Source organism: Mastomys coucha, unplaced genomic scaffold (genome assembly GCF_008632895.1).
Source record: "Mastomys coucha isolate ucsf_1 unplaced genomic scaffold, UCSF_Mcou_1 pScaffold21, whole genome shotgun sequence".
NCBI classification, from domain to species: domain Eukaryota; kingdom Metazoa; phylum Chordata; class Mammalia; order Rodentia; family Muridae; genus Mastomys; species Mastomys coucha.
Genome location: NW_022196904.1, coordinates 38,543,864 through 38,557,919, shown reverse-complemented (window position 1 = coordinate 38,557,919; position 14,056 = coordinate 38,543,864). Strand labels below are relative to the sequence as shown.

The window sequence follows — 14,056 nt, the reverse complement described above, 5'->3', positions numbered from 1 at the left end:
ATGGTTGCCTGGTATGCACAGAGCCCTGGATTTGGTCCCAGAACCACAAAAACTTGAGGTACTTGAGAAGATAAGCATTAGTTCTTTGTAAATAATTTTGGTATTGCATTTACTGGCCTTTTGTATGAAATAGGAAAGTTGAAGTAGGTGTTTCTTATGTGTTTTTCTAGTATTTGCTATAATAGGTGATAACTAATTAGGAACTCAGTAATTCCTAAGTTAGAATTCCTTTATCTTCATTTATTTGTTTGTTTGGTTTGTTTTTTTTTCTTTTTTGTTTTGTTTGTTTGTTTGCTTTTGTTTTTTTTAAAACAGGGTTTCTCTGTATAGCCCTGGCTGTCCTGGAACTCTGTAGACCAGGCTGGCTTCCAACTCAAGAAATCCGCCTGCCTCTGCTTCCCAAGTGCTGGGTACTGGCTACCATGCCTAGCAACAAGTCTTATTTTGGTTGTGGGGATATAATCCAGGGTCTGATGCATTCTAGGCAAGTTCCTCCCCAATGCTGTTTCTATAATCTAATTCTAAAACTCTCTTGAACAATAAACCAACTACAGAATGTTAGAACAATGAGCTACCAAGAACTATGTTATAAAAAGAAATGTCAATAATATATAGATATTTATTAAATACTCATTGTTAGCCAAGTATTTTGTTAGTTTGACCTCACCTTCTGGTCACAGTACAGAAGTCATACACTTCCTTGAGTTAAGTAACAATTGTAAGTTCCTCCTAAGTCAGGTGGTGCCATCACAACCACCTTATTTTGATTTAATTATTTAACAGTTACCAGGCTTCTATGTGGTAACTTTCATTTTTTTCCTAATCTTTTATTGGTTTGGATGATGTTGACTTGATTAACCTAAATACTGTATCAGTCTCCAAACCAAGTGGAAATGTACGGTGTTTGTATATTTCTCATCTGAAATACAAGGACGGGATCAGATTTAGTGTTCATTCCAATGAGGTGATAACCTACCATATGATAAGGTTCAATAATATATAAAGTTATAAATCCTGACTGTTTTCGTCTTGTATATTCTGAAATGCAGGCTTTTGTGAAAACTAGTAAAAGATTTATTTCCTTGTTTAAAAAAGTACTGTTAATAAAACATTGCTTCTCCTTCTTGCTATGTGAGGGGGAAACTTGTTTTTCCCAGAGCATGCAATATCTCAAGATTTTTATTGGGTCTTGGATTAAAATGCTTTTTGATACTATAAAGTATATTTTTTATTTTCCAATTTACATTGTTTCCTTAAATATCAAAAATAATGAATGAAATAAACTTTTATTTTAACAGGACTATATGCTGTCTGATTAAGTGAAAGAAGATACATTTAGATTAAAGAAGGATTTCATAGTATTTTCTGAACAACCACATCCATTATTCGTTTAAGTAACTTAAGTATAAGATGAAGAAAATGGCATTTATCAGTTATTTCTAAAAGAAAAAAAAATTGGTTTAGTTTGGTTTTTTTGACACAGGGTTTCTCTGTGTAGCCCTGGCTATCCTGGAACTCACTCTATAGACCAGGCTGGCCTCAAACTCAAAGTTCTGCTTGATCTGCCTGCCACTGCCTCCTGAATGCTGGGATTAAAGGCATGTGCTATCACCAACTGGTTTAGTTGTTTCTAATTGTATATATGTGTGTGTGTGTGTATGTATATATATATATATATATATATATATATATATATATATATATATATAACATATACATATACACACACATGAGACTTTTCAAACAAGATTCTTTTTCTTTAGCCTTCCAAGGACTTAATTTCTAAATTAAGATGGTCATACCTGAAGCCAGGCAGTGGTGGCACATGCCTTTAATCCCAGCACTTGGAAGGCAGAGGCAGGTGGATTTCTAAGTTCGAGGCCAGCCTGGTCTACAGAGTGAGTTCCAGGACAGCCAGGGTTATACAGAGATACCCTGTCTCGAAAATAACCAAAAAAGAAAAAAAGAAAAAAAAAAAAAAAGATGGTCATACCTGATTAGAAAGCTTCTAAGCAGTATATTACATAGTACTCCTCCAATTCATAGAAACTCTGGTTAAAGGAACTTTAACTACTTGTATAGATGCTCTAGTTAAAAGAACTAAGTACACTGTAGCTTCAAGAACAGTTTAAATTGAGTGCTTTTCAGTATTTTAAAAGACATCGTGTGAGACATAAGGCATTCAGTGTCCTCCATCACTCATCCTGTTGGGAACAAACAAAAGAAACTTATTGTAAGGAATACCACTTCATTTTCAGACTCCATTTAATCACAGAGAAACTAAAGTCGAGGTCCCAGGCCCTAGGGAAGCTGAGGATTTCTCAACAGCCGAACAGCTTCTGCTGTAAGGAAACAGTGGTCTGAGTCAGACATCTCCAGGACAACTTCTCCATCTTTCTGACAGGGTCAAACTAAGTTCATGTTCCCAGGCCCAGGGACCAACTTCTATCCTAATTGATGGAAACTCCCTTGCTCAATCCATTATGTCAAAATATGATTGGACAATGCTATAGCCCACCCTACTACCCCTTGCTTTATGGTTCCATCCTTTAAATATGCTGTACAATGTCCCTTCAGGGTCATACTTCAGCTCCCAAATCTGTTATGCTGCCCTGACCAAAATAAATAAATAAATAAAAATAAAAAAATATGTTTTTGTCATCTGCATTGACCTAGCATTTGAGCTATATTGAATTTAAGAGGACTCCACAACACTCCTATTTTTTTGTTTTGTTTTGTTTTGTTTTTTCAAGACAGGGTTTCTCTGTGCAGCCCTGGCTGTCCTAGAACTCACTCTGTAGACCAGGCTGGCCTCAAACTCAGAAATCCACCTGCCTCTGTCTCCCAAGTGCTGGGATTAAAGGTGTGTGCCACCACCACCCAGCTAAAAGTCCTATTTCTTGAAGTACAGTCTCCTCCTGAACCTGGGGCTCACCTCTTTGTGAGGCTGGAAGTCAGCAAGCCCCAGAGATCCTTCTTCACCCCTCTTGAAGATGTTAGTCATGGGTGGGAATGGCCTGTGAAGTCTGCATGAACTCTGACTCTCAGAACAAGTGCCTTTAACCACTTAAGCCATCTGTCTCCCCAGGGCCAAGGCATGAGTTTAAACAACCTGAAACAGTGGGTAGTAGTGTACTTCAAGTCTGACTGGAGCTAAAGTTACTCAAGGCTGATGTTACCTTTTGAGATAGAGTACGATGACACCTGCCATGCACTTTCCCTTGGGCCGTCCATGACCTTGAATTTAGGAATTGATTATATACTAAGATCATCTAGATGTATCCTCTTCCACTACTGCCTATACTAGGCTTTATTCTTCGGATGACTGTATTTATAAAATGTAATAAGAATCAATGGTTAATATGTCACTTTTTTAATTTTAAAGATTATTTTATGAGCATGAGTGTTTTGCCTGCATTGGATGCATGTGTTCCACCTGCATGCCTGGTGCCCATGGAGGCTATCAGATTCCCTGTAACTGGGAACCTAACCCTAACCCTCTGCAAGAGCAACAAGAACTCTTTACTACTGAGCTATCCCTTCAACCTCTTTAACAAGCTTTTATTGGCCAGGCAGTGGTGGCACACACCTTTAATCCCAGCACTTGGGAGGCAGAGGCAGGTGGATTCCTGAGTTCGAGGCCAGCCTGGTCTGCAGAGTGAGTTCCAGGACAGCCAGGGCTATACAGAGAAACCCATCTCTGGAGAAAAAGACAAAACAAAAACAAAAACGAGGTTTTATTGAAAATAGAAACTCAACGGAGACAATATCATCTCTTGTATTCTACAAGGCGATTAAGATCTGAAAATAGGGCTGGTGATGAGGCCAGCCTGCCTCCATTTTAGGCTTGAAAGCCACTAGCATCATTCCTGTTTATGATTAAATCTGTTTCTCAAGGACTGGGCTATGCCTCACCTGTAACCTTAACTTCAGCCTTTGTTTCAAAAGGTTATTATGACCACCTGTTGTTATAACTACCTGCCTGACCACTTTGTCATTGACTACCTAGTTAAGACCCCCATGCAACCATGTCTTTGTTTCACAAGATGTGTTATGGCCATTTTGTTAAGTTCTGTTCCTGTAACTCTGCCTATTTACCTGCAAGCTATAAGACCCATTTTCTTGCCTATGTCCAATGCTGACTTCCTGTACACAAATTTAAAAGCTTGTTTTAACTAATTGCTTGCTTTAATTAATTTGGCTATGATGATTTGGGTCCACGGTCTTTCTCGTTGCATCTTTGGGGTTAACACTGCAGAGGCGGCCCAGAAATTCGAAGGGGAAAGTTCTTTATAATCTGAAAATAAGCCGGCCCTCAAGCAAGGCAGACTGCGACCTGTGTAATCTTTATGTGGACACACAGGAATTGTTAGGGGAAAGTATCCTGAGAAGGAAGTTACCGCATGACTTCCTAAAGGGAAGAAATCTTTGCCCTTGCGAACATAACAGGAAGGGCTTTCGAGCGTTTAAACTGACGGTGACAGAAACGGATGTGATAATCAGAGGTGCCTCGGGGGCGTAGTCACCTAAAAGCAACTCTTGGGTCTAGAATGTCCACGAGCTAATTCCGTGAGTGACGCGAGCCCAGGACCTTCCGAGCCGCAGTGGGTGGCAAGGCTCGTTAGCAGGCCGGGATTTCTCAGGGGCCGAGAAAGGCTTGCCAACATCTGCACCACGGGTACCTGTGGAAGCGACCCGACCTCACGCCCGGCTTCGCACCGCAGGACAGCGCCCCCGGAAGTGACGCGCGGGAAGCGGAAGCACGGCGCGCCGGCTTCCTGCTTCGCAGGGGCGGGGCGGCGGCGGCGATTGTCTGGCGGCCTGGGGCGGCCCCGTGGCGCCTACCCTCTGCCTGTGGGGACGGAGGAGCGCGCCATGGCGGTGTCAGAGAGTCAGCTGAAGAAGATGATGTCCAAGGTGAGCCCGCGCCCAACTGGGCGGCCCCGCGGGCTGGGCTAGGCCGCCTTCCCTCGGCGGAGCGGCCCTTCCCGCCTTCGCCACCATAAACAAAAGCGGGGTCGTGCCTGGCGCGGCCGCTGCTGTCCGCCCGGCGCTGCTTACGGTCCCAGCCGGCCAGAGCCTGGCCCTGCTCAGAGCCAGTCCCCGCGCGCCTCTCCCCGGCCCATTCCAGCACACCCCACTGGAGCTCGGAAACTGTTGGTGCAATTGGTTCGCTGAAGTAGAGCAGCCAGAAAATCTAGAGTGCCAGCCTTTCCCCTCTAGAGAACTCTGCAGTTGCGTTCCATTGCTTGCATTAACTGCGATTAACGCAGTTGTTTGCTTATTTACTTTGAGTTGAACTTAAAATTTGTTTATTTATTTATTTTTGACAGGGTTTCTCTGTGTAACCCTAGCTGTCCTGGAACTCACTCTGTAGACCAGGCTGACCTCAGAAATCCGCCTGCCTCTGCCTCCCAAGTGCTGGGATTAAAGGCCTGCGCCACCACCGCCCGGACGAACCTAAAATTTCTTACTGCTTGACGAGTTGTGGATTTTGTTTTTTTTTCTCTCACTTTTTAAAAGGCTTTTTGGATATTTTGCACATTAGCTACTTAGTACTTAATACTGGGCACCTGACTCCAGAATGTAATTTACCAGATTTAATTGGAATGAAATTTATGTAACGTAGTTGAGCCCCAACTCCCTTAGTCATTGGCTTTGATACTCTTATCAAAGTAATAATAGAGATCGTAAGTTTAAGAAGTTTCCGATTTACAAGGAAACACGAATAAGCTGGGTGTGGTGAAAAGGCCTTTAATCCCAGCTCTCTGTAGGCAGTTGACGGACAGATTGGGACAGATTGTGAGTTCCAGACCACCCAGGGATACACAGTAAGACCGAGTTTCAAAACAAACATAAAAATTTTCTTTTCTTTCTTTTTTCTTTTTTTAATCTTTGTAAAATTAGGTCTTTTTTAGTAAAGTCATTCCCCGAGTCCTTGAAGACCAAACCTCTTGTCTCTTGGTGTCTAACCATTTAATCCTTTAGGCTTCCTTATTTGTTTTTTGTTTTCCTGTAGTTATCTGTAATGACAGAGGGGGTCGGGGGACTCTAAGTGATCCAGGTAAAGTTCTATTTAGTAATGTTTATCTTCAAATCATTTGTTTTTCAAAGCATCAATTAAGCTTTTAGAGGATGTAGCCCATTAACTTCATATGATTGAGGATCTCTGCCCTTAACAAGACATTCTGGCTCATGCAGAGAGACAGTTTTGGTGTTTTAACATTGTTACAGATCATTTTTCTCCTTTGAACATCATCTTAGCTCCCATCATAAAAAGACTTTTTTAGCACCATTTTTGGTTGTGATTTTTATCAATTAAGTATATTTCTACAGTTAGTCAATCTTTCTTTATGCAAATAACTATTTTGTTCATACTAGTAACCTTTTGTTTTTTACATACAATATTTTACAATAGAAGATGAGTCACTACTAACTGGGGAAAAGAAAGTGGTCATAACAAAAGTTGTTCATTGAGTTTGAAATGTCATACACTTTTATTGTTTGAGAGGCAAAGGTAGGCATATCTCTGAGTTTAAAGCCAGCTTGGTCTTCATAATGAGATCTTGTCTCAAAAAAACAAAGCTCTATTGTATCATAAATTGTAGGGCTATGATAGTGTAAACAATTAGACTAAAACTTGTACTTCTGAGTGTAATTACATAGAAGCCACTATCAAAATCTTGGTAATAACATTGGAAAATTGGTAACAACTTTTGAGGAAAGTAAAACAGGAAGAAATGGTGATGGTAGTGACAGTGGTAAGGTTGTGGTTTTCTATTGTAAGGGGAGGGCTTTGTGCTGGGCAGTGGTGGCGCACACCTTTAATCCCAGCACTTGGGAGGCAGAGGCAGGCAGATTTCTGAGTTTGAGGCCAGCCTCGACTACAAAGTGAGTTCCAGGACAGCCAGGGCTACACAGAGAAACCCTGTCTCAAAAAAAAAAAAAAAAAGAGGCGGGGTGCTCTGTGATAAGTCCATTTGACCAGAACCTCGGCATATAAGGAAGTGAGCTCTGGAACAGACTGCAGTCAGAACATTTCTAGGAAGAAGGGAAACAAGTGCAAAGGCTGGAAGCAGAGGTCCATCAGCCAAAGGCTGTAGCATGGCTAGCTGAGCAGGCAGGAAGTAGTGCTGTTTGATAGTGAGCTTCAGTGATGTGGGAGGTTTTGAAGGGCCTTGTAGGCCAGTGTAAGGATTTTGGAATTGGATTGGATTATGCTAGGAAGCAATTAAGTTTTTGTTTTTTCAATTGTGTTTATGGAGACAGATGTAGTGGCATACATCTTTAATAACAGATCTCTGTGAGTTTGAGGACTGTCCAGGTCTGCATATTGAGGTCCAGGCCAGCCAAATCTACACAGTGAGATTCTGTTGCCAAAATCACACCTCAAAAAAACAAAAACAAGTGTATGGATATGTGCACATGAGTCAGATACACACAGAGGCCAGGGCATTATATCTCTCTGGATCTATTTGTGAACTGTCTAAGCAAGAGCAGTATGTGTCCCTGACCACCAGGTCATCTCTTTAGCTTCCCCCTTCCTTCGTTTTGGTTTTGGTTTTTGGTTTTTTTGGTGTGTTTTGTTTTGTTTTATTTTTGAGGTTCTCACTACCTAGACCATGCTGACTTCTAAGAGAGAGCCACCTTACTCTGCCTCTAGTGAGATTAAAGCCATGATCTATAGGGCCTAGCCCAGTTGAAACAGAGGTACTCTAGGTACTCTAGTGAGACTAGGGTTTAAGAGTGGAAGTAGAGACAACCACTGCTGCAGCTGACTTAGACCATCGTTATAGTTATGGAGGTAGAAGTCAAGATTCTGGAGACATGTGTACATACATTCTTTTAAAAAAAAATTTATTTTTAAGTGTACTTCTCTGTGTATGGGCATATACATGTGGGTGCCCACAGAAGCCAGAAGAGGGTGTTGGATCTCCTGGAGCTGGAGTTATAGGCAATTCAGAGTCTGCCAGAACTGTGAGTCTTGGGAACTGAATTTGCAAGAGTAACAAATGCCCTTAGCCACTAAGCCATCTCTTCAGCCCAAGATTCTAGATATATTTTGAAGGTAATGCTGAACAAGATTTGTTGTGGATTGAGAGGGAGATGCTCAGGGACAACTTAAAGGTTTGGTACCTGAGCAGCAGCTAGAGTTAAGATGTGGGAAGAATAGCTGGGCGGTGGTGGCGCACCGGCTATTCCCACACTTTAATCTCAGCACTTGGGAGGCAGAGGCAGGTGGATTTCTGAGTTCAAGGCCAGCCTGGGCTACAGAGTGAGTCCAGGACAGCCAAGGCTACACCGAGAAACCCCATCTAGAAAAAAAAAAAAAAGATGTGGGAAGAATAAAACTGGGAGGGTGATGAAAAGTTTTGTTTCTGATCAGTTTAATGTTCATTAGAGACACTGTCAAACTGGTAAATGGATACAAAGTACTCCCTTTTCCCTTACCCATAGGGAATACATTCCAAGACAAAACAGATATATTAAACCATATTTGTATTGTGTTTTTTTCTATGCATGCCTCTCTGTGAGAAAATTTAACTTACTAGTTACTTTTTTTTATGTAAGTACACTGTAACTGTCTTCAGACACACCAGAAGAGGGTGTCAGGGTCAGATCTCATTACAGATGGTTGTGAGCCACCATGTGGTTACAGGATTTAAATTTAGGACCCCTGGAAGAGCAGTTGGTGCCCTGAGCCATCTCTCCAGCCACAAGTTACTTTCAGTAAGAGGTTAATAATAATGTAACAAGATAGAAAAACTATAAAAGAGTATACTAATACTATTTCTGCCATTACTCCTCTTGAACTTGATTTTTTGTTTGTTTTGTTTTTGTTTTGTTTTTCAAGACAGGGTTTCTCTGTGTAGCCCTGGCTGTCCTAGAACTCACTCTGTAGACCATGCTGACCTCGAACTCAGAAATCCACCTGTCTTTGCCTCCCACATGCTGGGATTAAAGGTGTGTGCCACCACTGGCCAGCTAAACTGCATTTCTAAGTAGCATGACATCTTGATGAAATCTCAGTCATACTGTCCTGCCCAGGAAATGAGTCATCTCTTTGTCCAGCATATCCACAACTATATAGGCTACCCCGCCTGTTAGTGACTGTTAGTGCTTGTGTTCAAGGAACTACTTTACTCAATGGGCCTCAAATTCAAGAGGAATGCCAGGCAGTGGTGGTGCACGCCTTTAATCCCAGCACTTGGGAGGCAGAGGCAGACAGATTTCTGAGTTTGAGGACAGCCTGGTCTACAGAATGAGTTCCAGGACAGCCAGGGCTACACAGAGAAACCCTGTCTTGGGGGCTTGGGGGATGAGTAGTGAAACTTAATGTATATGAGTTGTTTATTTCTAAAATTCCCTGGTGTTTTGTTTTGTGACACAAATCTTTATTGGTGAAGGAGAGGGGAAGTGTTCCTTCCTCATGACTGCCTGAACATAGCTCAGCTCCTCCTTCCTCTTTTCTCGGATATGCCTTCCCATCTTCTTGATGAATTTGAGCAGCTCCATGGCACACTGTTGATTGGGTACAAAGCTGCATACCTCCCAGATCATGTCCCGTATGAACCTGCTGTGCATGTGCTTGGTGAGGCTTCCTTGCTGACATTCTTTATCACCTTGTGGCCCTCATTGAGGCCCACAGCCAGTAGCACAAGGCCATGGCTACTGTCTCTTAACTATTTTAGGATTGAGGCTAACCGTGAATCACAGAAGCTGCAGAAAGAAGGCACTACATGTCTGCAATTTATGGAAGAGGTTCTGAAAGTGTTTTAGAAAGATGTACACGTGTGTATTGATGCACACATGCCAAGGCAAGTCGCTGAATTAAGTTCTCTCCTGCCATGTGGGTTCCAGGGAATCAAACTTGGGTTATAAGCTTGGCCAGCAAGCTCTGTTACTTACTGAGCCATCTTGCCAGTCCTATGTGGAAATCTGTTATGTGGAAGTTTTATTTAACATATTTAAAAATATAAGAGAGAACACTAAAGAAGGGAGATTGGGTGATGAAGAGAAAGGAGTTAGTCCTGTGGCTCAAAAATAATTGATTATAGAAGAGAAAGAACAAAAAAGATGAGAAGGAAGTCAAACTTTGAGACTTAAGAAAATGTAGATTGTTTTTTTATTTTTTTATTAATATTCATCCATTTGTGTGTGTGTGTTTGCATGCACATGGCACACAAGCATGCTTGCACATGCAACAGTGAGCATATGGAGATCAGAGTATAATTTACAGGAGTTCATTCTTTCTACCATGTGAATCTTGGGAATTGAATTCAGATTTTCAGGCCTTTACCTGCTAAACCAACTTAGCAATCCATGAACACCTTTTAAGAGGAAGAAATCAACTTGATCAAATATCACTTACAAATAAAATGAAGACAGTATGTCACACCATTTAGCAGGCATTAATGACTTTGATAAGCAGTTTTGATGAAGGGGTAAGTATAAAATATATGTGGACCCTTTCTGTTGCTGAGGCAAAAATTCTAGAAACTACGCTTAAGACCTCTTTTCCCATCACAGAAAATCCTACAAGCTAGCCATTCAAACATATCCAAATCTGATCACATCTCACTGTCTCCACAGTACAATATCCAGAATTGTAGTAGGCTGGAAGAAGATTGTTCTAGACATTAAACACTGATTGCTGACACCATAGGGATTTCTTCCCAGTGAAGAAGCATGTTCATCTCTGCAATGAACTTGCTAGAGAGAAGGAAAAGAACAGAAAATCTTAAATACCGTAACTTTTAGATCCCAAAACGAATTCAAAGGATCATATGTGTTAAAATATACCAAGAGAATGAAGTGATCAGCCAGTTACTGATTATGAAGCCTTTGATAGGTCAGATGAACAGGTTTGCAGTGAAGGTTAAAATAGAGATGAGGTTGTCATTATCAGCTATAAACTAGGTTAAAATGGGCTCTTCATATGATTAACATAATTTAGCAATAAAGAACTGTTCCATACTGATGCCTTGCTTTCCGCCTTGTTATTAGAGTCTCTTGGGATAGCCGATTGCTTTTTATTTATGTTTTTGTTTCCCTTGTATTAACAGAATTGAACATAGGATTGTGTACGAGCAAAGTGAATGCTCTACCTCTGGGTCATACCTCCAGCAGCTGACTGCTTTTCCGCTTTTTAAGACAAGTCAATTAAGAGCTTTGCATGGATAGGGCATCAGTGTATTGTGATCAGTTAGCTCCTACCAGATATGCCTAAACCAGGTGCTAATTCTAAAGTAGAGGAGAGAGTAGTAGGGGTGAGAAACAATACTGTCAGTGATTTGTTGCAAGTTGACAGTGAATGCTGCAGTGGGAGAATGAGTGAAACACAGGAAAGATTTTGTTTAAAAAGAGAAAGATACAGCGTAGTGTTTGAATAGCCTGTAATTCCCCAGCTTCTCGGGGCTTGAGGCAGAAGATTGTTAGTTTTGTTGTCAGATTAGGCAATAAAAATAATTGTTGGATGGAAACTTTTTTTTTCTTAATGCCTGCATGTATGTCCATGTACCTACCTACCTTATACTTGCTTGGTACCTGCAGAAGCCAGAAGAGGGTATTGGCTCCCCTGGGACTGGAGTTTCAGACTGTTATGCCCATGCAAGTGCTGGGAAGCCATCCTGGGCCCTCTGGAAGGATAGCTAGTGCTCTTAACCACTGAACTGTTTTGATGGGATCTTTTAACTTGAAGAAAAGCACTAAAATAGTGGTGAGCAGCTTCAGCAAGGATTCACTGAGGTTCAGAAAGGCAAACCCGAGGTCCCCTTAGACTTTAATGTTAATGATGAGTAGAAGGTTCGAGAAGACTGCAACAGAGAAAATAGTATTTTAAGAAAACACTATTTTCCAGCCTGGTGGTGGTAGTTCACTTTTAATCCCAGCTCTTGGGAGGTAGGCATGGTGGATCTCTGTGAGTTTGAGGACAGCCAGGGCTACACAGAGAAACCCTGTCTCAAACAGACGAAGAAGGAAGGAAAAAAATCCAGCAGTAAAATGGTGCACATTGGTTTCAATTAAACTTTGTAACTTTTGCTTTTCAGTACAAATACAGAGATCTAACCGTCCGTCAAACTGTTAATGTCATCGCTATGTACAAAGATCTCAAACCTGTATTGGATTCATATGGTAAGTTTATATGACAAAAAGATCTGTCACTGTGATTGAGTTTATTCCTTGTGTGTATGTATGATTACACTTTTCATGATTTCCTTTTCAGTTTGTTGGATTTCCAACTGAAGGATTGAGTTCCCACCTAACGGAGGTGTCAGGAAACAGGAGAGTATAAGTCTGAAAAAAACATCTGTTGAGTACTTTCAAGTCTTAAAAAGCACCGCTTTGATACATTAGTACAAAGAGTTAGGCTTGGGGATATTTGTTCTTCTGTACTGGGGGGTCAGTCCCAGCGTCTTCATGCATGCTGCATATCTAGCCCATAGGAGGAATTTTAAAGATAATTTAGTTTGTCATTTTCCAAAGTCTTTCTTTCCAAATACTGGGAGAGGGGTCGGGGAGGGGGAATATGAACGCATGCTGCGGCAGGCATATGCAGGTCAGAGATCAACCTCCCACAGGAATCTGTTCTCCTTTCATCCTGTCAGTTATAGGGACTGAACTCAGGTCATCTGGCTCTACAGCAAGTGCCCTTACCCAGTGAGCCATCTTGCCAGGCCATTTAACAGAGTTGTGAAGAAGGTTGCTAAAATCAGCTGAGGGGGTAGGTTAAAAGGCAAAATTCTGTGTTTACGTTTTAACAGTTACAGATTAAACAAAATTAAATGCATATCCTGGAATCATGAACCTGAGATCTCAGCTACTCAAGAAGCTGGAATAGGAGGATTACTTGAACCCTAGAGGTCTACGCCAGCCTGGGCAATAAATATAGTCAAGTCAGTCAGTCTGTCTGCCTGTCTCTATCTATCTGTCTGAATGTCTGTGTCTGTCTCCCTCCACTATCATCTCTATAAGAGAGTTTGTGGTTTGGAGGGGTTGTATTTACTTTGGTGTTTTTGTTTGATTGATTGATTGATTGGTTGGTTGGTTAGTTTTTCAAGACAATATCTCTCTATAGCCCTGGATGTCCTGGAACTCAGTATGTAGACTAGGCTGGCCTTGAACTCACAGGGATCCACCTGCCTCTGCCTCCCAAGTGCTGGAATTAAAGACATGTACCACCACTGCCTGGCTAAGACAAATTTTTAAAACTAAGTTTCATTGCAGCAGAATTTCTTAGCTGAGGGGAATGCCATGTTGACTTGCCTAGGTTCTTAGCTCCGGATACTCAGCTCCTCCTTCCCCCATAGCATCTCTATGCTCAGGAACACATCACAAGACTACTGGGGGTTAACTGGTCCTTTCATTTTGTAAATCTGGAAGGTAATATTTAATAATGGTCTTTAGTTTTAGGTGCCGATTTTTCTTTATACTGAGACAAAATTGTAACTTAAGAAATAACATCTGTGGCTGGAAAGATGTTCCAGGGCATATGATGCCCTCTTCTACCCTCCATGAGTACATGCATACATGGTCCACTTACATACCTGCAAGCAGAGCACACTTGTACACATAAAGTAACAAATACATGTTGAAAGAGAAGGTGCCTATATTTAACTGTGGAGACATTTCTGTTTTCAGTAATGTGGTTTGATGTCACCTTGGGATGGAGAATGACAGTGAGGATCTGTATGTAGATTAGGATGGACTTGGACTTCCATTTCTCCTGTTTTCACCTTCTAAGTGCTAGGGCTATAGACATGTGTCACCATGCTCAGGATGGAACCCAAGGCTTCAGGCATCTAGGCAAGCGCTCCACCACCAGCTTGGCCACATCCCAGGCTGCAGTCAATGGGTGTTTCTAAAATGAAATGATGGGAAGTTAGCTTTTAGTATGACATCATTTAATAATGACTTCTCCCTCCTTTTTAGTGGTACTAAGGATCAAGCCCAGAGTCTTGATTCTAAAGAAGTATTCCAATGAACTATACTCAAAGTTTGATGGAGTTTTTTTTTTTGGTTTTTTTTTTTACTGATATATTTATTCTTTTTTTTT

At 41.4% G+C, this 14,056-nt stretch overlaps 1 protein-coding gene across 2 annotated transcripts in view; it reads left to right on the top strand.

Annotated features, from left to right (window-relative positions):
• The first annotated feature begins 4,746 nt into the window (after positions 1 to 4,746).
• The window catches only part of Tsg101 (tumor susceptibility 101), a 31,309-nt gene continuing 21,999 nt past the window's right edge, over positions 4,747 to 14,056 (top strand). The window contains exons 1-2 of one of the 2 annotated variants that reach the window (XM_031386730.1): positions 4,747 to 4,917; positions 12,051 to 12,135. In XM_031386730.1, coding sequence (XP_031242590.1) covers positions 4,876 to 4,917; positions 12,051 to 12,135 — 127 coding nt within the window. In that variant the 5' untranslated portion in view covers positions 4,747 to 4,875. Of the gene's footprint in view, positions 4,918 to 12,050; positions 12,136 to 14,056 lie in introns of those variants that run through there. The other variant, XM_031386731.1, reaches the window with a different exon arrangement.